General features: G+C 42.8%; 1 protein-coding gene across 3 annotated transcripts in view; it reads left to right on the forward strand.

Moving 5' to 3' along the window:
- The window catches only part of LOC124605452 (inter-alpha-trypsin inhibitor heavy chain H4-like), a 120,254-nt gene that overhangs the window by 29,655 nt on the left and 65,612 nt on the right, over positions 1-24,987 (forward strand). For all 3 annotated transcript variants that reach the window (XM_047137138.1, XM_047137155.1, XM_047137147.1), the window contains exons 5-8: positions 736-850; positions 4,385-4,545; positions 8,630-8,833; positions 13,302-13,455. In XM_047137138.1, coding sequence (XP_046993094.1) covers positions 736-850; positions 4,385-4,545; positions 8,630-8,833; positions 13,302-13,455 — 634 coding nt within the window. The remainder of the gene's footprint in view (positions 1-735; positions 851-4,384; positions 4,546-8,629; positions 8,834-13,301; positions 13,456-24,987) is intronic.

Here is a 24,987-nt window from a genome sequence, read left to right on the forward strand (position 1 = left end):
AAACTTGTGTATCGCAAGGATGGCTGTTATGATTTATAATGTCGTCTCCGTTTGTCTTTATTTAGGATGAATGTTTTACCATTTACGTGTTCAGTAACATGTGGCTAATAGAGATTACTGTGACTGACATTTTAATTTATGCACTTCAAATTTTCGACAGGGAATGTGCAGTCCAGTTTCTTTGTAAATAACTGTAAGGGATAGTAGAAGAAATGAAGTGTGGAACGTGATGTGACGTTGCCTCGATGCGTAAACGCTTTCATGGAATATTTAAAGTTATCTCTGAACTGTAGTCCGTATGAGATTTCAGGCCTGATCAGCGTCGGCATCATACACCCTACCTTAACAGTTGAAGTTTCAATAACGCCATCACACCAATGATAATTTGTTCAACAGCTAGGATGACAATTGTCTGTAGTAGACTTTACTGCCGCACAGGTGATTACAGTGTTTCCAAACTGCCGTTCTTTGACGTCCACTTTGTCCTGAAAACATGTGCAAGACGAAATTGTGTTGCATACATGTTTTTAGTATGAAAGATGCGTTGTGAAGTCCTGTTGTACAAATTTTGCTTGAAATGTGTGGAATTAAAATCGAGGATCTGATTATACTCAACATTACCAGTTATTGTCACTAACGTATTGAACTTAATTTAAGTTAGGTGCATGAACATTTTCATAGAACTTTGTTTACCCAGTGACAGTGTGTTCGCTTTACTTCCATCTTTTGACACAGATCGTAAACGACTTATCTGTGGAGGTGCACATCAACGAGACGAGTGACATCACCCTCCTCGAAGTCCCCATTCTGCAGCAAAGCAACGAGGTCTTAGACGAAGAGAAGAACTCTAGTAAGTACACCACTGCTATCAACTTCTGGCGTTTCATTTGTAATTTTTTGTCTATGCACTGAGGAAGGCAGATGTCATATACTTAAAGGTAAAATCACCTGATTCACACCTCCATTCCCCACTTACATTTAGAATTTTGTGTGGTATTTTGGTACTGTGTATAATAGTTTAAAGAAATACACACTGACAACAGGTATGATTTATACTGTTTGATAAAAACTTGGTTGCTTAGCTGTAGCACACGGGAGAAAGACACTGGCGAGCCAAAACATTTGGATCACGTTCTTAATAGCTTGTTGGACCAGCTGCGATTCTGTATGGCACGGATTCGACATATCCTTGGTAGACTTCCGCAGGTATGTGGTACCAGATGTCTACGTACATGCCAGGCAATTCACGAAAATTGTGGGCCGTTGATATGTAGGGCGCAGCTGGCACACGATAGCGTCTCAGATGCGAATTCAGATCAGGCGAATTTGGTGGCCAGACATCAACGTGAGGTCACTGTCACGACCCTCAAATCACTGTAACCAGATTCTGGGTCTGTGACATAGACAGTTATGCTGCGAGAAGATGCTATCACCGACGGGAAGGACACCACGGATGATGCAGGTGATCCATGATAATCTTCATGGAGTCCACACCTGTCTTGGTGCCTTCGACTGCCATCACATGTCCTATGGAAATTCGGGTCAACGGCCCCATAGTGTAACACTGGCCCCACCAGTCTGTGTCCGTGCCGCGGTGCACGTTTCGAGCACCGTGACATCACCATCGACCTGATGTAACAAGAAACGTGGTTCATCCGACCAGGCGACCCGTTTCTATTGATCGACTGTACAATATCAATGATACCGTGACCATTGCAGTTGTAATGGACGACGTCGCTGGACGAGAGAACACGTAGGGGTCATTACTGCGAAGCCTCATCTCGAACAATGTGCGGTGAAGTGTGGTCGGAGGCGGTTGTGCCTGCACCAGCATAGTTCTCTGTGACCACATGTGCCGTAGATCGCTGCGTATCTCGCTTTGCATACTGGGCAATTCTTCGACTTCCAAAGGTTCGTAATGACGCTTGGACTTCTAACACCTTGTTGCCTACTCCTGACTTTACCGTCCTACAACTACTTTCCACAGACGCTGACGATAGTAGCACGCGAACAGCCAACGAACTTCACCGTTTGTGATGTTTTGGTTCGCAGGATCGGGGCCATTACAGTCTGCTCTTCGTGAAAGTCTTTATGACAATGGACTTCTCCGTTTGTCGCCAGAATCGTCACTATAGTAATTCCCGATTCTTATCTACTTCCTCATAAAAATTCCTTACTAAATCGTGGGCCCACAACGACACCAGACAGCAGACGGCATTTCTATCGCCTGATCAAGGTTATTTATTTCTGTAGAGGCAGCGAAGTGTTTGTAATTACGGATATGATGAGTATTAGCAAACATACCGAGGTCCAACTGACCTGAATCTTAAAACCACTGGGCTTTGCAAATAAAAATGCCAGATGGTCCTGAAGGCTAAAAGGTTCCAGTGTCGTTGTAGCTTCAGTTCACGATGTTTTTTTTTTCCTATTGTACCACTCAGTGACCTAAATTAAAAAAAATGTTTCCGTAGAGAATGTTGTATATGAGCGTTACCTACCTGAGAGCCAAATATGTCAGAAATTCATATAAACTGTATTGGCTCGGTAAGTATCTGTTATAAAATGGTAACATTAATTGATGATTGCTAAATTTAGTTTTTCTATGGCACTGAGATTTATTTTGTAAGAAACTGTGCGTCTTTCGCTGCAGAAGTACCTCTTCCATGAAACTGAGTTTTATTTTGATCTGATGATGGCTTTGGCCAAAATAGGTAATAAGAAATGTGCTAGGAATCATCGCCGATATCTATAACTATTGCCTATCCTATGTGGTCTGTAATAAGAGTTCCTCCCCCCCCCCCCCCCCCCAACCCTTTCCTCTCCTCGTAGCTCAGAAACTCGGCAGTACTACACTGACGGAAAAAAATCGCAACACCAAAAATAAATTAATTTAGAATATTTAAATTTCGGGAATACATTTGTCTAGTAACATATTTACATGATTAACATTGCAAGATCATTGGTTAATGAAACCGGGAGATAAGCCATTGAAAATATGAAATGCTGGTATGTCGACAACCGGTGTAGCGGCCAGAATGTGGAATGCAAGGATACAAACGTACACCCATTGTGTTTTACGTACGTCGGATGGAGTTCCATGCCTGCTACACTCGATCGGTCAATACAGGGACGGTTAATACCGTTTGTGGCTGCTGCTGGAGTTGCCGTCCGAAGATGTCCCATATGTACTCGAACAGGCCAAGGCAACATGTCATCACTCTACAGAGCATGTTGGCTTAACACAGTTGAATGTGGGCGATCTCTGTCCTACTGAAAAACACCCCTGGATGACTTTTTATAAATGGCAGCGCAACAGATCGAATCACTAAATTGACGTAGAAGTTTGCAGTCAGGGCGCGTAGGATAACCGACGAGAGCTTCATCTGTCATACGAGATCGCACTCCAGACCATTTCCTCAGGTGTACCTGGTCCAGAGTATCTAGCACACGGACAAGTTGGTTGCAGGTCCCAAAAGACCTGCTAACCAACGCACGGCCATCACTGGTACCGAGGCAGAACCAGTCTTCACCAGAAAATAAAACATACCTCCACCCTGCCCTCCAAGGAGCTCTCGCTTGATAATAGCGAAGTCGCAGATGTTGGAGGTTTGTGGAGTACACGCTAGAGCTGACTTTGAAGTAACTGATGTGTAACAGTTCATCGTGTCGCTGTGATGCCAACTGCTGCTTAAATTGCTGCTGCAGATGCAGTACTATGCGCCAGAGCCACGTGGCTGTCCGTAGTTCGCACTTTGTGCTACCATAATTTCTCGTGACCACCGTTATCAGTGAGTATATTCCTGCCAAGTCATTCTGCAATATCGCAGGAAGAACATCCAGCTCCCCGTAGCCGTATTTACACGATCACGTTGAAACGTGTTGATAAAGGGTCTTTTTCGTCCTATGGCATTCTTGACTAACATCAACTTACGACGTCCAGTCTCACCCTTGAACATGATTTGCAGCCTCATAGAGAGGCTACTAGTGACAGTCTTAGGTGACCGCCTCAAAATTTGTACAGACATAATCTTTCAGATGCAGAAACTCGCCCACTAACTTTCGTTTATGTCAAGCAACTGCTTCTTGGTGCTGCGATCTTTTTTTCCGTCAGTGTATGTAGCAAATCCTCCCATTCATGCATTCACTCATCTCATCGATCAGTAGCATTCATTACTTGGATTCTTCGACCGCTATTTCAACATAGCGCTATCATCTAAATACACACATTGTATTTATCTTAATCATCTACCTTACTGTAAATCATGTCGTGGATAACTGTATGGTGCCTACTTGCAGTTTCTTACAGTAATGAGGATTGAAGTAGTGAATAAAGAACCATTTAATAGTATGCCGTAACGCTTAGTACATACGATTCTTCACGCAGCTAACCCTCTGGCGCACATGGAGAGGCCTTCGCTGACGACAGCCGAGGTGCGGTGGTCTCCCAGCAGGGAGGAGCAGGCGTCGCTGAGGGCGGAGGGCGTGCAGGGACAGCTGCTGGTGCGCTACGACGTCGACCACGCAGCCAGCCCCAACCAGATACTCGTGAGTCACCCCTCTCGTCGTTCATCAACAATTTCTGGCAGCTCATCGTCCTTAACTTAGATACCAATATTAACAGTTAATGCGAACCACCACAGCCGCAATGATACATATTTTTTGTGTTACGACCAGTTTTGTCCGTTAGAACATCATCATGATGCCGAGTTGTCTTGTGTAACATTAGAGGAAGAAACTGCATATGACGATCATGCACTGACGGAAAAAATCGCAACAGCAAAAAAATAATTAATCCAGAGTGATGAAATTTCGGGAATACTTTTGTCTAAGTAACGTATTTAAATGTTTGACACTGAAAGATCACAGGTTAATGTATGCACGAGATAAGTCACTGCTAATGTGAAATGCTGGTACATTAATAACCTGTGTAACTGCCAGAATGATGAATGCAAGCACGCAAATGTGCATGTATTGTGTTGTACAGATCCGCATGTCATTTTGTGGCATGAAGTTCTGTGCCTGCTGCATTTGGTAGGTCAATACAGGAAAGGTTAGTGCTGTTTGTGGACGACGCTGGAGCTGTCGTTCGATGATGCACCATGTGCTCGATTGGAGGCAGATCTAGTGAGCCAGCAGGCCAAGAAAACGTGTCAACGCTCTTAGAGCTTGCTGGGTTGCAACAGCGACACGTGGGCGACCGTTATCTTACTGGGATACACCCCCTGAAGTGGCATTCATGAATGGCAGCACATAACATCGAACCTGCAGCCTGACGCACAAATTTGCTGTCAGGGTGCGTGGGATAACCACGAGAGTGCTCCTGCTGTCCTACGAAATCTCACCCCAGACGATAACCCCAGGTGCAGGTCCAGTGAGTCTAGCACGAAGACAGGTTGCTTGCAGGCCCTTCACTGGCCTCCTCCTAACCTACACACGGCCATCACAGCCACCGAGGCAGAACCAGCTTTCATAAGAATACACGACAGACGTCCGCCCTGCCCTATAACTAGCTCTCGCTTGACGCTATGGATGTCACAAATGGCAGTGGTCTGGGGTCTGGGGAATACAATCTATCTGGCATGTGGTTCAGAGCTGTCCTTGAAGTAATCGAATAGTTCGTGGTGTCAGCGTGGTGCCAAATGCTCCTCAGATTGCTGCTGCAGATGCAGTACGATGCGCCAGACCCATACGCCCTACTTGATTGTCTTCGTTCCTGGTAGTGCCTTGTCGACATTTGGAGTCCGGTCTCTTTGCGAATGTACATTCTCATGACAGTCGCAGTGGCTTCATTTTTGGCAAGTCTTTCTGCAATATTGCAAAAGGAACATTCATCTTCTGGTAGCTTTACTACCCGACCGTATTCAAACTCAGTGAGGTGTTGATAACAGTACCTTTTCCGCCTTAAAGACGTTCTTGAGTAACGCCATCTCGCTACATCCACTCTCAAAGGTAACAAACGCCTACGGCCATCACAGCGTATGCTTAAAGCAAACATGATTTGTAGCCTTATAGTCACATACTAAAGCAATTCTTATGCTACTAACACGAAAATGGAATAGACATCATGTTTCAGATGTAGAAACACGCCTAAATCTTTCGTTTATGTCGTCAGTGTATAAACATTCTGTCGAAAGCCTGGTAGAGACATGGGGTGCCGTGTCTCGTGCACTTACTGCTCGCCCTACTTCCGCCAAGCGGTCGGCAGAATGTTTATATGACAGTCATCTCCAGATTTTTCCTCTACTGTTACACGAGACACCTAGACGTCTTAAATCAAGACACGGTGAGAACGCGGCATGATAATGATCTAACGAACGAGACCCGCCGTAGCACAATGAATGTGTATCAATGTAGTTGTTGTGTTTCTCGTAAGTCATACACGTTGACGTCAATCAGCTGTGGGGTTCGAATTGATTATGATTATTTTAAGAACGTTTAAACTCATACAAAATTAGTGGAATGAATCTCATCAGTGAAAGATGAAATACAAAGAATGGTAGAGCAGTGTACAGTAAAACCTGGTCCAAACATCATTTCAGTAGGCCCAACATCACTTTACGACATAGAGCTCCTGGCGGTTGAGATCCAGCCATGCACGGTGACCTCTGTAGGTAAACCACCTAACTTCGGCTTCATGGAGCCACTTGAACTGCCTAACTTACACTCACAGTCAGTTGGTGATTTTAACTGCCACAGTACATCACGGGGCTAAAGGGAAACATATAAAACTGGAGAAGAAGTGGAAGACTGGATTAACAAATGGGGCTGGTGTTAATCAGTGACCTGAAGATGTCACCATCCTTCAGCAGTGCCAGATGGCTTCGTGGATATAACTCAGATAGCACTTTTGTCAGTAAACATCTTGCACAGCAAGTAAGTAAGAATGTTTGCAAGTCAGTGAAGCAGATGCAACATCGACCTATTGTTTCTTCCCATGAAGCAGGTGTGAAACGAGAGATTGTCTACTTCAAGAAGCACTATGGGAGAATTTCACACAGTAACTTGAGATGAAAGTCCTAAAACTCGGTCCATATCCGGAGATGTATGACGATTATATCAAATAAGTTCAAGTTGGTTCACAAGTAAATCCCCTTGTGGGTTGGGTGTCCCCAGTCACCACACAGAGGGCCCACCGCGCATCAGGAAGACATGTGCTCAAAACGCAAGCACCAAAAGCACCTCATGGGTGGTGGGATGTATGGCTTCACGTCACACTGATAAGATATAACCTTGATCTTCCTGGAAGGGTATCTTTCTCAGACAGAATAAATATGCCGGTATTGGTGCCATTGTCTGTATGACTTTTCTGCGCACCTCAAATAAAATGAACGCCCCTTCGTTTCAGATTGCCCTGCAGTTCCTGATCAGTTTAAAGGAAGATATTCCTATGAAAGATAACTGGATCATATTCAAAGAATGGTGGGGTATGATGGACACAGATATCGCCAAGACGACCACAAGCACGAAAGCTACAAACTGGGTGGCAAGTTTTGGTCAAAAGGGAAACCACCTTATTGAGAGACTCCGCTTCGATATGCCGAAAATGAAGGTCTCTTTCTTGCCGATAGCAAACAAGTAGTGAACTGCGTGTCCTCAAATCCATTTCAAAGATTCAAAATGGTTCAAATGGCTCTGAGCACTATGGGACTTAACTACTGTGGTCATCAGTCCCCTAGAACTTAGAACTACTTAAACCTAACTAAGCTAAGGACATCACACACATCCATGCCCGAGGCAGGATTCTAACCTGCGACCGTAGCGGTCACGCGGTTCCAAACTGTAGCGCCTAGAACCGCACGGCCACTCTGGCCGGCGGGGGGATGCTTTCCATCAACCACATTCGGTGTCCTCTGTTGGTGAAGAAAGTTGTAGTTCGCATAGACATGAGGCGCGTTGGCAGTGTCGCAGTACGGACATAGAACAGTTCGAGGAAAAAATGGCGGAAGGAAAAGAAGGGCGATAGGATGTCTGAAAGCTAGATACGGGCCGAGAGAGAGCGTGGTGCTAGGACTTCCAGCAACAGGTTGACGAGGAACGTGGGACAACGGCGCCACAGCACCTTGAGAGCTGACAAAAAGGGCTATCGCTTTGTCAGGGACATGATACAAGCCTAAACCGCCCCTGCACCGCGGGAGAGTGAGGATCTCGTACTGATTCTTGAACAGCAATCGCTTCGAACACGTGGACGTGGCCCCTGACCGAGTAAAATTTCGAACATATTGCACGCTGCAATGCAGCATCCCTCTTCAAATCTTGATTTCCATGGGAGTTGGGATGATATTTGTGCATCCGCACTGAAACAAACGTTGAGGAGGCGTGCCCCTCTTCTTTCATAAACGTAGATATCTGAGTGGCATCTGTTGTGCGGACATGTCCTACAGAACAGACACCAGTCAGATATGTACGTTTCTCTTTTACAACGTCGGAGGACCTTTCCCCTGTAGCATGACACTGCCTACTCTGTTGTAGATTGCTTCATTCCTAACGGCACTCAGTTGGTTACTTTTATCTTCGCTCTCCTTTCGCTGTGGCCACCAGATCTTTTTCGTTTGGATAACGTTGCTTTTCCAGGCTATTACTTAATACTGGCACGTCGTTGTGCCGCAGTTGTAATATTTCCTCTGAGCAGGTGACTGATGACGGCTACTTCGTGCACTTCTACTCGCCGGCGGACCTCCCGCCGCTGCCCAAGTACGTCGTGTTCGTGCTGGACGTGAGTGGCTCGATGGGCGGCCGCAAGATAGAGCAGCTGAGGCAGGCCATGGTCTCCATCCTGGACGAGCTGCGCCCGCGAGACAACTTCACGCTCATCACGTTCTCCTCTGAATCGCAGGTAAGGATGAACATACGTTTACGTGTGGCCAAAAGCATCGGAGACCTCATATATCGCGGGAATTATGTGTTTGTCCCTTAATACTAATTTATTTTCTCACAAGGATGGTGCCTTATGCATATAGGCAGTGACAAAAGTTTTTACGATGTTAATAATATAATTATGTGTAAAGTACGCTGAATGTGTTCCATAAACTGAATAATTCTGCTTTATCAAAAATAGAAAAGAAACGTAACGAAACGTATCTCTGAAAAACCTTTGACAGGACGAGATTTTAAACATGGCTGCAATAGGACAGCTAGTGGCAACTGCTGAAACACGGTGTTAATATGGCACTGCGTTAAGCTGTGCTGACAAAAGAGGAATCAAGGCTTAGACTCTGTAAAATAACTTACATAGAATGTTTGAGTATCATATTCAATGCTAACATAAACGTAACCTGTTATTTACTTAAATCTAGGGCCTCCGTCTTCACTGAAGTTGTCTTACGATTATTACTTAAAATTGTACATAAAAATTTATAAATTTGATGATTAATAACATAATGATGTTTAACGTAGGCATTTATTCAAAAAGAAACTCTATAATTTAAACTATTACCTCAAAAGAAAGCATTCTATCTTCTATGCTATTCATATAATATCAGAATCCTACCACATTGTCTATTGCTACTTTTTGGAGAAACTTTTTTGTTAGGAATTTATTTACAGATTTTCCATGTTTTGTAACTAAATTTAAAAATTTTCATAAGTTAGGAAAGGAAATGTCTGGCAGTTCCACGTGTACACGTTTTCTGTCCAATTCATAGTCCATTTGCCCGCATCTCGTGGTTGTGCGGTAGCGTTCTCGCTTCCCACGCCCGGGTTTCCGGGTTCGATTCCCGGCGGGGTCAGGGATTTTCTCTGCCTCGTGATGGCTGGGTGTTGTGTGATGTCCTTAGGTTAGTTAGGTTTAAGTAGTTCTAAGTTCTAGGGGACTGATGACCATAGATGTTAAGTCCCATAGTGCTCAGAGCCATTTGAACCATAGTCCATTTGTTGTTGATTTATGTTCGAGACCTTTTTGAATTAAAATTAAGATAGACAGATTTTTCTTCCAACACCAATCTGTAGCTCTTTTATTATGACAAAGTAAATTTATATTCTTACTTTGTGCTGTTTTAGTGCGATACTGTTAACCAAACAAGCAAAAATTAATTGTAATATGGTACTCATTTTTCCTCAGTTTTGATAAATCACTGACTTCAGTAGGATATAAATTTTCATTCGTGTCTAACTAAAACCTGTCGTCGTAGCAGAGGTATCCAACACATAGTTTAGAGGTGTCCAGTTCGAGTACTGGTAATGGTAGAAATTTTTACGACCAGTACTTCTAAGACAAGGGGAGGAGGATTTGTTTTTAAAGTGATCACCAGCTTTTGTGTCAGTAGATTAAATTCTAAACTTTCAGCAGTGCCTCATGGAGTGACGACAAGTGACACTGTAGATGCTGATCCATCAGTCGGACGGTGGCATTAGGCGCTGCTGTCGCCTTGGTGCTATTCGAGGGGAGTAGGCTGTGTGCGGGCACCAGGTCTCACTGCTCCATAGCGACACAAACCCAACAGCAAACTGTACACGCACTCATCCACACGACAAACATACACACTTGAGATGCCGTAACAGATCGGAGGAAGCAATGGAAAACTATATACAAAGACTTAAAAATGTGAGACTGACGTATCTGGTCGACGCTAATTTTCCGAGTGATTGACTGACTTCGAAGAACCAAATAGTTTACATCTTACAATGGTTTCTCGCAATGAATTTATTACATGAAATATTCAGTTTTTCATGCGTAAAACTTGAGAAAACTCGAGCTTTCAATCCCTTCATCTATCGCCATTGTCATTACGATGGAATAAGTAAAAACCTCGAGTTCGTACTTAAATTAGACACTGAAGGACAATTGCAAGTATTTCCTTGTTTTCATTCTGATCTCCTGTGAAGATTTTACGATACTGTGGTTTATGAGCTTTCCGATTAGTGAAGACTGCTTTCCCTTTTTAGGCGGTTAACTTTTTAATGTAACATAGCGGCTAGTTGATAACAACAGGCCGACCACTATGCGAAGACCGTCAATGTGCTCGTAACTGCAAATCTTCCAATTAGGATAACGATTTTGTTATCAAACTTCAAAATTCTTTTGTACAATTTTATGCCATAATCGTTAGACAGCACCGCTGAAAACGGACGCCTTGTGTTTTAAGTACGGAATAATCATAGTTTACGTTCATATCAATACTTAAAACATTACTTCAACAAACATTCTACATAAGGTATTTTACAGAGTGCAAGCTTTGACACTTATTTTCTCAGTATTATTCAATGCAGTGGCACATTAACTGTATGCTCCATGAGATGTTACTAGCTGTTCCGTCTACGTGCTTTTTATTTTATTTCACTTTATTTTATTTTTTAGTAAGGCAGAGTTGGGCGATTGTGAGCGGTTGACAATCACACACATCCAGTACTGGCAGTTTGCGATAAAAATAACTTCTGAATACTGCTGCCCTCTTCTGATTCCTGAAGGTAACAAACAGAAACAAGAATACAGGCGCCATCTGAATAGTGGAATGCGTGAGACAAATGAAAAATGCCACTTTCCTCTTATTTTCGGCAGACAGAAAAGAAGAAAGTAGGCTTACAATTATTACTGATTTACTTTTACCTGAGTATATTCTCAGAGCTTGAAATTCATTGTATCATTGCTTGGATTTGCTCTCTAAATATAACAGCAAAGCATACAGATTCTAATCGCGTTTGTATCTAATGGCAAACTGTAGTAATGGTGCGCTGAATGAGAATAGGTGCGCGCCACCGTGGAAAAGAATCTGATAACGAAGAAAAAAGTAATGAATGACAAGAAACAACAGACTTGAAGAAGAACAGTGGGGAAACTATACATGGCTGCCTAACCATCAGCCTGAAAAGAAGAAAAGGAAAAACATAAGTAAGAAGAAAACACCAGAGTCATTGAAGATAATAACGATAAACTGTTTAATGATGCATTGAAGTCGCGCTACGCGTTGTAAAGAACCTATTGCTGCGTGCTGCATCTGTGGAGAAGTAGGTAAAGTCAAAAAGTTGTAGTACAGCTGTATTGGATTCTCTGATTGCAATCAGGCTGCCCATACTGGAGAAGTTACTCGAAGACTATATTTGTAATGACTGCTTACCCAAAAAATGAACATTCTAAAAATTTTTGAAGTGTGGGAATGACTGTCACTACATATAGTATGTAACTTTCTAAATATATTTCAATATTCTTATTTCCTCACATAAACAGGCAGAAAATTTAATCGCGATTATTTTCACGCACATATGTATAACTTAAGCTTCCTTGCTCAAGTGCACAGTACCCAGGCACTAAGTGTAATTACCGCATAAAATGGGGAATCGTTCGTAACTGCATCTTCATAGTATTTGCGGTTAAGCTTTATTGCACTGTTTTTAGTATAATGACAGTATGGAAACTACAGAGTCACACATTAGGGCACTTATTATGAAGCTGGCAAAATTGGTGTGCTGGTGACAGCTTGCGCCAGCACATTTCCCACAGTCCATGTTTCACTACCATGCATAGTACTGCGCTCCAAACGTGTATTCTCAGAAATTTCCTCCTCGTGGCCTTTGTGTGATTCTTCTGCTGATCATCCTACGATGCTAATTGCCAGTTCTGGCTGTTGCTGTTCTCCAACCAATGGTGCAGGATGACAGAATTTTGCAGGCAGGCAATTACTTGTTCACGGGTGGCAGGCGCAGCTGGAAGGGCTTACAACATGTTTGGTGCACAGTACGGCCATCCTCCCTCCAATGGCCTGACATGGGCGACCGGAATCTTGACCACGAGTACGCTGTCCTCGCATTCCCACGTAGTCGATCATCGATTTACTGTCACATCAGACCGCTACACAAATCTTGATAATTTGCCATTCTACCAGTTGACGAATCGGAGAGCTACAAGAGGTCCTTTTCAAAGTCTGTCATGGTGCCATAACGTTGTCTTTCACGAGCAGGCGGCATCTGCATGTCCTTCACAGTTATTAGTCAATATCTGACACTGTTCACGCCTCTTATATGGTCTCTCAGGCTCGGTAACACCACTAATCACGAACAAAAATATTGCACTCGGCGGCTGTTCTGCCTCTCACAGTCAATTGCAATTCTAATCAGTTATTTATTTGCAAATGGTTTGTACGAAGCAATATTGATATCCGACCATGTCTTCTGGATACTTCACTTTTTTTTTAGGAAGTGTAAAATTATACATCTTGCTCACAGTTGCACAAAGAATACAGTCAATTAATTTGTGATTTTTGGTAGCTTCATCTCTCCTGTTCGACACCTTTGTTCTGTATGTTCACGGCAATGGTCTGAAAATGTGTGAGTCGGGTTTACACAAGGGAATACATTCGCTTTGCCAACAGGTGTGGCGGCCAGATGCCGACGTGGCGGTCCCCTCCTCCTCGTCTGACCAGCACGTGTCCGGCGCAGGCAACGACACCGCCGCTGTGGTCGCCGCGACCCCTGAAAACGTCGTGCTCGCTAAGGACTACGTCACATCTCTGAAGGCTGGGGGAGGTGAGCTGTGCACTCTGAGAATACTTCGAGTTCCTTGTCAGATTCTGACACTAACTTCAGCGCAGTGTTTGTACAGTCTCGTAAAATCATTCGGAGGTTTGTAGTGACTACCTAGTATATATCGTACTGAATAGGGACAGATACTGCTCAAATGTTACAAGAACCAACATGTCGCACATTGTCGCACAGATGACAAAATGGTAGATATCGAAATAGACGACAGAGGGATAGAGAAACAATTAAAATCGCTCAAAAGAGGAAAGGCCGCTGGACCTGATGGGATACCAGTTCGATTTTACACAGAGTACGCGAAGGAACTTGCCCCGCTTCTTGCAGCGGTGTACCGTAGGTCTCTAGAAGAGCGTAGCGTTCCAAAGGATTGGAAAAGGGCACAGGTCATCACCGTTTTCAAGAAGGAACGTCGGACAGATGTGCAGAACTATAGACCTATAACTCTAACGTCGATCAGTTGTAGAATTTTGGAACACGTATTATGTTCGAGTATAATGACTTTTCTGGAGACTATAAATCTACTCTGTAGGAATCAGCATGGGTTTCGAAAAAGACGGTCGGGTGAAACCCAGCTCGCCTTATTCGTCCACGAGACTCAGAGGGCCATAGACACGGGTTCACAGGTAGATGCCGTGTTTCTTGACTTCCGCAAGGCGTTCGATACAGTTCCCCACAGTCGTTTAATGAACAAAGTAAGAGCATATGGACTATCAGACCAATTGTGTGATTGGATTGAAGAGTTCCTACATAACAGAACGCAGCATGTCATTCTCAATGGAGGGAAGTCCTCCTAAGTAAGAGTGATTTCAGGTGTGCCGCAGGTGAGTATCGTAGGACCGTTGCTATTCACAATATACAGAAATGACCTTGTGGATGACATCGGAAGTTCACTGAGGCTTTTTGCGGATGATGCTGTGCTATATCGAGAGGTTGTAACACTGGAAAATTGTACTGAGATGCAAGAGGATCTGCAGCGAATTGACGCATGGTGCAGGGAACGGCAATTGAATCTCAATGTAGAAAAGTGTAATGTCCTGCGAATACATAGAACGAATGATCCCTTATCATTTAGCTACAATATAGCAGGTCAGCAACTGGAAGCAGTTAATTCCATAAATTATCTGGGAGTATGCATTAGGAGTGATTTAAAATGGAATGATCATATGAAGTTGATCGTCGGTAAAGCTGATGCCAGACTGAGATTCATTGGAAGAATCCTAAGGAAATGCAATCCGAAAACAAAGGAGCTAGGTTACAATACGCTTGTTCGCCCACTCCTTGAATACTGCTCAGCAGTGTGGGATCCGTACCAGATGGGGTTGATAGAAGAGATAGAGAAGATCCAAAGGAGAACAGCGCGCTTCGTTACAGGATCATTTAGTAATCGCGAAAGCGTTACGGAGATGATAGATAAACTCCAGTGGAAGACTCTGCGGGAGAGACGCTCAGTAGCTCGGTACGGGCTTTTGTTGAAGTTTCGAGAACATACCTTCACCGAGGAGTCAAGCAGTATATTGCTCCCTCCTACGTATATCTCGCGAAGAGACCATGAGGATAAAATCAGAGAGATTGGAGCCCACACAGAGGCATACCGACAGTCCTTCTTTCCACGAACAATACGAGACTGGAATAGAAGGGAGAACCGATAGAGGTGGTCAAGGTACCGTCCACCACACACCGTCAGGTGGCTTGCGGAGTATGGATGTAGATGTAGATGTAGATGTAGAATTACGTTGTTCTGCGTCTGATTGGTAAGAGAGCGACAGTAATTCACCGTGAGTTACTGTCGCTCTCTTATCCAAGAGCAGAGGAAGAGCTTAACTCAACGAGTTATGTTTTTTCTTGTAACATTGGTGCAGTGTCAGTCCCCATTCAATATATACCCACTCGGTGGTCACTACCTGCCTTCGGAGGCTGCTTCGGGATTGTATAAACGCTAGTTAATTACTAACTAGATATGGACTGTCACTGAAAGAAAAGATGCTGAATGTTGACATGTTGCAGCATCTCCACTACTGTTACCTACTGGAAAGCATTATTTCGTCGATGCTCCTTCTTCTCTGTGATTATTAGACTGTTCTGAAAAATGTTAGCCCCCAGTCCTGTCCCTTCTCTCTCATCCTGTGTTTTCCGGTTGCTATATGACCCCGGTTTAATTAAGGCAATCAGGCAATATATATATATATATATATATATATATATATATATATATATATGTATATATATATATATATATATACTAAGATGGTATCTGTTCTTTCGGACATGTCCGAAAGAACAGATACCATCTTAGTTTATATATAGTTAAGGCTCACCGGCCACTTGACCATTTTCTTCTTCTGTACGAATGCACAAACAGTGCTCGAACTCTTACGGGAATCGGTAACGCTCCGCGAGTAATGAGTATAATTGGGGGGGGGGGGGGGGGGGGGGCACTGCGAATGTAGTGCGGGACAATACGTTGAGAATGTGGGTTTCGCGGGAGGCGTGGCAGAGATAAATCCCTGCAGTCGCCCTGCCCTCTATGTCCTCGGTGGCTCAGGCGGATGCCGGCACGGTAGCTCAGCGTGTTCGGTCAGAGGGCTAGCTGCCCCCTGTAATAAAACACTGAGTTAGTCGATCAACAACGAACTTAAATGGGTGTCTTACGACGTCCGCCCCGAGCAGATGCAACGAACAAAAGAAAAAAAAATGGATAGATCCTCTGCCATGTAAGCAGGAGATCCCGGGTTCGAGTCCCGGTCGGGGCACACGTTTTCATCCGTCCCCGTTGACGTACGTCAACGCCTGTAAGCAGCTAAGCGTGTTCATTTCATTGTAATTTCAATCATTCTTTATTTATTTATTTTGGTGGTAGAGTTCACATACAGGTAAAAACACGAAAGTTAACAAAAAAATTTTGTGGTTATATCTTATGGGACCAAACTGCTTAGGTCATCGGTCCCTAAGCTTACACACTACTTAATCTAACTTAAACTAACTTACGGTATGGACAACACAAACACTCATGCCTGAGGGAGGACTCGAACCTCCGTTGGCAGGAGCCACGCGGTTATTTCTCAGTTTAAATAATCATGAGCAATATTAATTCAGATGGTCAGCTGTAGTGGAATCTCTGTGTTATATAATTTAGACCAAGTCAAGCAAGTAATAAAGTGACTATTGATTTGACAAGCATGTAGTCTAAAGCCCAACAGTGAAGTTATTACTCACACTCTTCACCATTATTTCGATAAAACCTTCACTATGGGCAAGTATTTTGAATTATTACCAAATGATGTTTATAGAAAGTAGTTTACTGTTCATCGATTTAAAGAGTACAATTAAACCCGAGAGATTTAGTGTACATAACATAAGCTAACATTTCTTATTAATGACGCGCTTATGTTATTCGTAATTATTTCACTTACTCTGAATCACCTTGTTACCTCGGTATAATTTCCTACCACAATCTCTTCACCAGCGGTACGTTTCCCCACCTTACTCATCGTTTGAATTACTCTCACATGTCATATTAATTACTGCTCAGTGCTATCATACAACTCCGTGCTCGACTCTAACACCTAATTCAAGACTCCAGAAATCTATCTTCAGATAACTCAAACTGACTGACTGAAAAGTAAATGCAGGCATCTTTGAAGGGAAAAATCGTTTAAAGAGTACTGTCCTACAGTATCCGACTTTGTACCATAGAAGTTGGCAGTCTCGGTTATTCTTTCTTTGACAGGCGGTTACTTTCCTTTATTTTATTCATCAGTCTTCTGAATGCTTTCATGCCCCCCCCCCCCCCCCAAATTCCCCTACCGTGTCATCCTCTGCATCTCAGAACAGCGATTACAACCCACGACCTCAATTATACGCTGGATGTATCCTAACCTCTGCATACAGTTTTTAACCTCTACAGCTCCCTTTAGTAGGATGGAAGTAGTACCATCCTGTCCCTTCTTCTTATCTGCGCTTACCGTACATTGCTTTGCTCGCCGAGTCTGCGAAGAACCTCTTCATTCCTTACCTTGTAAGTCCAGTTAATTTTCTGCATTCTTTGTCGCTGCACATCTCAGATGCTTCTCTTCTATTCCAGTTTTCCCGCAGTACATGTTTCACTACCATACAATGCTGTGATCCAGAAAAAAATTCTCAGAAATTTGTCTTCCAATTAAGGCCGATGGTTGATTCTAGTAGACTTCTGTTGGCCAGGAATGCTCTTTTTCTGTGGCTAGTCCTCCTGGCTCCGTCCATCGGTCGTATTACTCATCTCTCCATATAGCTCACCCTATTTTTCTCAGAATTTCGAACAACTTGAAACATTTGATATTGCCGAACGTTTTTTACAGGTCGACAAATCCTATGAACGTGTCTTGATTTTTCTTTAGTCTTGCTTCCATTGTCAACTGCAACGCCAGAGTTGCCGCTCTGGCGCCGATTCCGTTTCTAAAGCCAAAATGATAGTCATACAACACATCAGCATTTTTCTTTTACATTCTTCTGCGTATTATTCTTGTCAGCAACTGGGATGCATGAGCTGTTATCATGACTGTGCAATAAATCTCTCACTTGTTGCTTCTTGCAGTCTTCGGAATCGTGTGGATGATGCTTTTCCGAAAGCCAGATGGTATATCGCCAGGCTTATACATTCTATACACCAACAGGAGTAATCCTTTTGTTGGCACTTTCCTCAATGATTTTAGAAATTCTGATGGAATATTATATATCCCCTGTGTCTTATTCAATCTAAGTGTTCCAAAGCTCATTTAAATTCTGATTCTAATACTGGATCCCCTAACTCTTCCACATCGACTCCTGTTTCTTCTTCTGTCAAGGCATCAGGCATGTCTTCGCCCTCATGGATGTCTCCAGAGTAATCTTTCCACCTATACGCACTCTCCTCTGCATTTAATAGCGGAATTCTCATTGCACCCTTGGTGTTAATGTCACCGAAGGATGTTTTGCGTTTTCTATATGCTGAGTTAGTCCTTCCGACAGTTACCTCTTTTTCGAATTCTTCACATTTTCCATGCAACCATTTCGCCCTAGTTTTCCTGCATTGCCAATTTATTCCATTCCTGTGACTTGTATTTTTGTATTCCTTAATTTCCCTGAAAATTGTTTACATTTCTTCTTTCGTCGATCAGCTGAAGTGTTTCTTGTATTACTCATGGTTTCTTCGCAGTTATCTTCTTTGTATCTACGTTTTTCTTTCCAACTTCCGTGATTGCCCCTTTTGGAGATGTCCATTCGTCTTCGGCTGAACTGCTCACTGAACTATTCCTTACTGCAGTATCTGAAGCCTTGGAGAACTTCAAGAATAACTCTTAATTCCTTAATTCGTCTGTATTTCACTTCTTTGCGTATTGATTCTTTCTGACTAATATCTTAAACTTCAGCCTACTCTTCATCACTACTAAACTGTGATTCGAATCTCTATCTGGTTTCTAAATCTGTCTGACCATGATGTCATCTAACTGAAATCTTCCCATATCTCCCGGCCTTTCCCAAATATACCTCCTTCTCTTCTGATTCTATACTCAGTTTCTATTTGGAATAGGAGGAGTGTCTTACATTTATGTGAGTACGTGGGTTGGGTGTTGTTGCAAATATTGCAGGTAGTTGGATTCTCGGTGAGTTTTGCATAACTGTCTGTTTGGTGTTTCGAATTTGAGGTATCCAGTTCAATGATGCTGTAACATCCTGCACCTCTGGTTTTTTTGGCACTTATCCCTCGTGTGACGTCCACTGTTTTCATGATTTGGCACATTTTAATTTTAACTCTGTGGCCTGATGGGCTTTCTGTCGTCAGGTAACCAAAGGGAAGGAAGTAGTGTGCGCGATTTCTCTATGAGTAGTGGCAATTTTGTTCTGTGTGTTATTAAATGTTAACTGTTTGTATGTATCATATTTCCTGAGCAAAGACCGGGAACCATTCCAGGATTTATCTAAACGAGGTGAGATACCGTCTAAGGACCATTGGCTGTTGTACCAGACCAAGGATCACAATCCTCTCGTGTGTGTGTTTCGGAGTCTGGCGCACTACTAAATAGGCTACACGTTTTAAAGTAATTTGACTTTTATTTTGACCTCCTTTGCTCCTCGTCTAGCTCTTCATTTCGTTCAGCAAAATTTCTTCTTTTCATATCTTTCACTAGTGTGTCGTCGTGCTTTGCTTTCTTCTTAGAGAGTGCCGCATCGTTATCACAGTTCTACTTTGTTCCTGTAGTCTTGTTCTTGCACACTGCTTGATAACGAAAAAAAGACTGGGAATAAATCCAAAATCAGTAAAACACTAAGGCAAATATTAATAAATTACGTAGCTATCTCTCTGGCGTTAAATCTTCGCCAGCAGGGTTGAAAACAGGAACTTTGCAAACAGTAACAAAATAACGGCCTCCTGCCATAATCTTCGCTAGCTTGAGACAAGGCAATTAATGTTTCCCTTTGCTAGAGTATTCCTAATAAAGAGCCACGAAAGTTACCTTCTTTTCCAAGTCTCCCTATACTGGGTGGTTAGACGCAGTCTGAAAAGCTTGTAAGGGTGTTACAGGGTAGGCTGTGATAGGAAGTAATTCTTAAGAAAAAATTCGATACGTTGCTGCGTGTCCGAGTTAATTAGTATTGAAGTTACCCAATCCTACCGTTGGGTGCGCAAATTCAAGCGGCTCGCCAGACACACTCCGTGTCAGTTGTTCTCATAGCGAGGATGACAGCGCACGAGGCTGTTCAGCCTTTGGCTCTGGTTCGATCGTTACTACCATCCGAAGTCTAATTTTTGTATCGCTCTCATTTCCGGTTTTAGAAAACCGAACGAAGCACACCATCTCTGGCGGGCCGCTTGAATTTGCGCTCCCAACGGCATGATTGGCTAACTTAAATAATAATTAACTCGGAACGGAGCAAAGTATTCGAATATTTTTTTCTTAACGATTACTTCTCAGCGCAGCCTATCGTGTAACTGCCTCACGGCTTTTGAATCTGTTCTGACCACCCTGTATAACAACAATAAGTTAATAAAAAGCTCTTAAAGGCTGCTTTCTTATACCCACGTCACTTTGGTAGGTGGCTTGTATATCAAGTGCGCCAATAAACCTGAGTATCTTATGTAGTTGATTGTAAGGGGTAATTTAAAATTAGTATGACTATTACAATAGATACCAATAAATCTATAAGAACTCGAGAGTTTTTAAAAGGATGTTAGAAACACTTTTACAAACTTTATAGATGGTGCTGTATATGACTCAACTTGGTCACACGAACAACATTAGATACAGGCTCCCAGGTAGATGCTATTTTTCTTGACTTCCGGAAGGCGTTCGATACAGTTCCGCACTGTCGCCTGATAAACAAAGTAAGAGCCTACGGAATATCAGACCAGCTGTGTGGCTGGATTGAAGAGTTTTTAGCAAACAGAACACAGCATGTTGTTATCAATGGAGAGACGTCTACAGACGTTAAAGTAACCTCTGGCGTGCCACAGGGGAGTGTTATGGGACCATTGCTTTTCACAATATATATAAATGACCTAGTAGATAGTGTCGGAAGTTCCATGCGGCTTTTCGCGGATGATGCTGTAGTATACAGAGAAGTTGCTGCATTAGAAAATTGTAGCGAAATACAGGAAGATCTGCAGCGGATAGGCACTTGGTGCAGGGAGTGGCAACTGACCCTTAACATAGACAAATGTAATGTATTGCGAATACATAGAAAGAAGGATCCTTTATTGTATGATTATATGATAGCGGAACAAACACTGGTAGCAGTTACTTCTGTAAAATATCTGGGAGTATGCGTACGGAACGATTTGAAGTGGAATGATCATATAAAACTAATTGTTGGTAAGGCGGGTACCAGGTTGAGATTCATTGGGAGAGTGCTTAGAAAATGTAGTCCATCAACAAAGGAGGTGGCTTACAAAACACTCGTTCGACCTATACTTGAGTATTGCTCATCAGTGTGGGATCCGTACCAGGTCGGGTTGACGGAGGAGATAGAGAAGATCCAAAGAAGAGCGGCGCGTTTCGTCACTGGGTTATTTGGTAACCGTGATAGCGTTACGGAGATGTTTAATAAACTCAAGTGGCAGACTCTGCAAGAGAGGCGCTCTGCATCGCGGTGTAGCTTGCTCGCCAGGTTTCGAGAGGGTGCGTTTCTGGATGAGGTATCGAATATATTGCTTCCCCCTACTTATACTTCCCGAGGAGATCACGAATGTAAAATTAGAGAGATTAGAGCGCGCACGGAGGCTTTCAGACAGTCGTTCTTCCCGCGAACCATACGCGACTGGAACAGGAAAGGGAGGTAATGACAGTGGCACGTAAAGTGCCCTCCGCCACACACCGTTGGGTGGCTTGCGGAGTATCAATGTAGATGTAGATGTAGATGTAGATGCTACTCTTTCAACGTTTTGTGCCGTTAAAAGTGGCCAACCGGTAATTTTTTCTTTGTGCAAACATGCTGTATCTTCAAACTGCTGAGGCCATCTGTGAATATTGTTGATATTTGGATATTTTTGATTTCATCGCTGACAAAATCTTCTCTGTGTTCATGACAAAACGGCGTTTGTTAACTTCTAACAAATAAAATGGCTGATGCACAGAATCAGTCATTTCACGTATGACAGGAGATATCTCACTTATGCATCAACATGCAAGCACCAGATTTCCCGCGCTTGGGCGACAACGATGGAAATTTTGAATGTCGTTCACATCCTCTGCTTTTGTTATCGATGTATCGCCATGCGTTAAATAGTTGGATTACCCTCTATTACGTGTAGTAAAATTTGGAAAGGGTTTCTTTAGCGTGTGATATACTTCCGCTTGAGCTTACGTGAAATATTGCGTGACGAGGTGACTCGTGGTACAGCTCGCGCAAAATAACTTGGCGCCGGCGCAGAAACGCAGTCTCGTTGGCGAGTCCGAGCCGCTGTTCCGGATGGCCGGCGTCTCCAGTTCAATTGACTGTCGCCTGCCGATCCGTTCGCTTCCACCTTCCTCATTGCGATCTCTCTGCAACATGGCATTGGTCCACAGTCTACACTTACTTAAAAATCCGGGCTCCAGTTGGTCGTATGACTGGACTCGAACAGCGCTTCACGGATTCCTTTCCTGTGCCAGTGCCCTCATCTCATAGTAGCCCTAGCACCCACGGTCCTCAATGTTTTGCTCGATATATTCTGCTTTCCTCTCTAAAATTATGAAGGAAGCAGGGGTAAAATATAAGGAGCGAAAGGCTGTTTGCAACTAGTAGAAACCAGTCAGCAGTTACAAGGTTCGAGGGGTATGAAAGGGAAGCAGTGGTTGAGAAGGGAGTGGGAGAGGGTTATAGCCTATCCCCGATACAATTCAACCTGTACATTGAGCAAGTGGTAAAGGAAACCAAACGAATATTTGGGGTAGGAATAAGAGTTGAGGGAGAAGAAATAAAAACCCTCACTTTTGCGATGATGTTGACTTATAAGAGCTTTTGAACGAAATCAGCAGACACTTGAAAGGAGGATGTAAGATGAATAACAATAAAAGCAAAACAAGGATAATGGAATGTAGTCGAATTAAATCAAGAGATGCTGAGGGATTGGAGTAGGAAGCGAGATACTTGAAACAGTAGATGAGTTTTACTCTTTTGGCAGGAAAATAACTGGTGATGGCTGAAGCAAAGATGATTTTTAAAGTGTAGACTGGCAAAAGCAAGAAAAGTGTTTCTCAAGATAAGAAATTTGTTAACATAGAGAATAGGAAGTCTTTCTTGAACGTATTTTTTGAGGTTTAGCCATGTATGGAAGCGAAACATGAACGACAAACAGTGTAGACAAAAAGGGCATAGAATGTTTTGAAATGTAATGTTACAAAGCAATGCTAAGTTTTAGGCAGGTAGATCATGTAACTAATAAGGAGGCACTGAACAGAATTCTGAAGACAAGTTTGTAGCACAACTTTACCAAAAGAAGGGATCGGTTGATAGGACACATTCTGAGACATCAGGGTACCACCAGTTTGTTAATTGAGGGAAACCAAGAGATGAGTACACTATGTAGATTCAGAAAGATGTAGATTGCAGTAGTTATTCGCAGATGAAGAGGCTTGGACAGGATAGAGTAGCATTCTGATGAATTCTTCTCGGGTTATCAGCCGAGTGGTTACGACGCCACCACTCGGCTGATAATCCGAGAAGAATTCATCAGTGGAATACGCCGAGAAAGACTGAAATCGCATACACACACATTCCAATTTCCGTATTCCCATACAGCGTTTACCCTCTACAGGGCCGTCAAGTACCACATAACTTCTTCCTTGACGTCATAACGCATGTACCGTCCAGTCGCTTCTTCTTGTCAAACTTTGCACGAGTTTCTCTGGTCACTGATTGTGCGGAGAACCTTTTTAGTCTTTATCAGTTCATCTGATTTTCAACATCCTTCCACAGTGAATGATGTTTCTTTGAGTTGTTGTACTTTACTCCTCGGTGTTGCGACGTGGCCTGGGTGGTTGCGTAAACTTCTCTTATCGCTTTATATTTTCAGGTTTGGGGTAAAATCATAAAAATAAGAAAGAGTGCTTATGCTTATGTGTCCTTGTTGTTTATTAGTTACTTTCTTATGCAAAGTGCCCAATATTTTAGAAACACCGACCCACAATTAAGTAAATTGAAGTTCACAAATAACACTGAAATTTGCCGAGATCCGAGCCAGTGATTGTACACACTCTCGTTCTATTGGCTACGGGAATAGAAGTCTCTGATCGAATGCTATGACGTTAATGAGTCTTCGAAATTAAATGAAAGGGTTCCTACGCTATCGCTGATATTTATGTTTAAAAAACGTATCCCCTTTTTCCCTATGAACAGTAAAATTAACTTTCACTGTAAGTGTCGAATTGTTTTCAATCTCTTATTTCATACGTGAATACATGGCTAGTCAACGTCATGAGCACGAAAAATTAACATCTCGGGCTTATATGTCGACGAATAATTTCCACGAAAGAATAAACCGAATCCCTTTCAGATACATATTTTACACTCTGAAAATAATATATGCTTACAAGAGTGATAAGATACGCAAGACAGACAAGAATGTCAAGTGACACGAAGACACAAGATTCTTATAAGTTATGGCCTATGTACTACTAGTACAGAGCTTGTATAAGAACATAGCGTATTATCTGTTTTTAAACGAACATTATGCTTATTACTCTTAATATTAATTTGGCACTTTTTTGTACAAACTCCTCAAGTATTAATTTTTTTAAGGACAAAAATATTTTTCTATTTTACCTATACATCTGCATCTCCATGGATACTCTGAAATTCACACTTAGGTACCTTGGAGAGGGATCATCGAACCACTTTCACAATAATTCTCTGTTATTCCACTCTTGAACAGCCCGAGGAAAAACGAACACCTATATCCTCAGTGCGAGCTCTGATTTCCCTTATTTTGTTATGATGATCGTTTCTCCCTATGTAGGTCTGCGTCAACAAAATATTTTCACATTCGGAGGAGAAAGCTGTGATTGAAATTCCGTGAGAAGATCCCGC

Source organism: Schistocerca americana, chromosome 1 (assembly GCF_021461395.2).
Source record: "Schistocerca americana isolate TAMUIC-IGC-003095 chromosome 1, iqSchAmer2.1, whole genome shotgun sequence".
Taxonomy (NCBI): domain Eukaryota; kingdom Metazoa; phylum Arthropoda; class Insecta; order Orthoptera; family Acrididae; genus Schistocerca; species Schistocerca americana.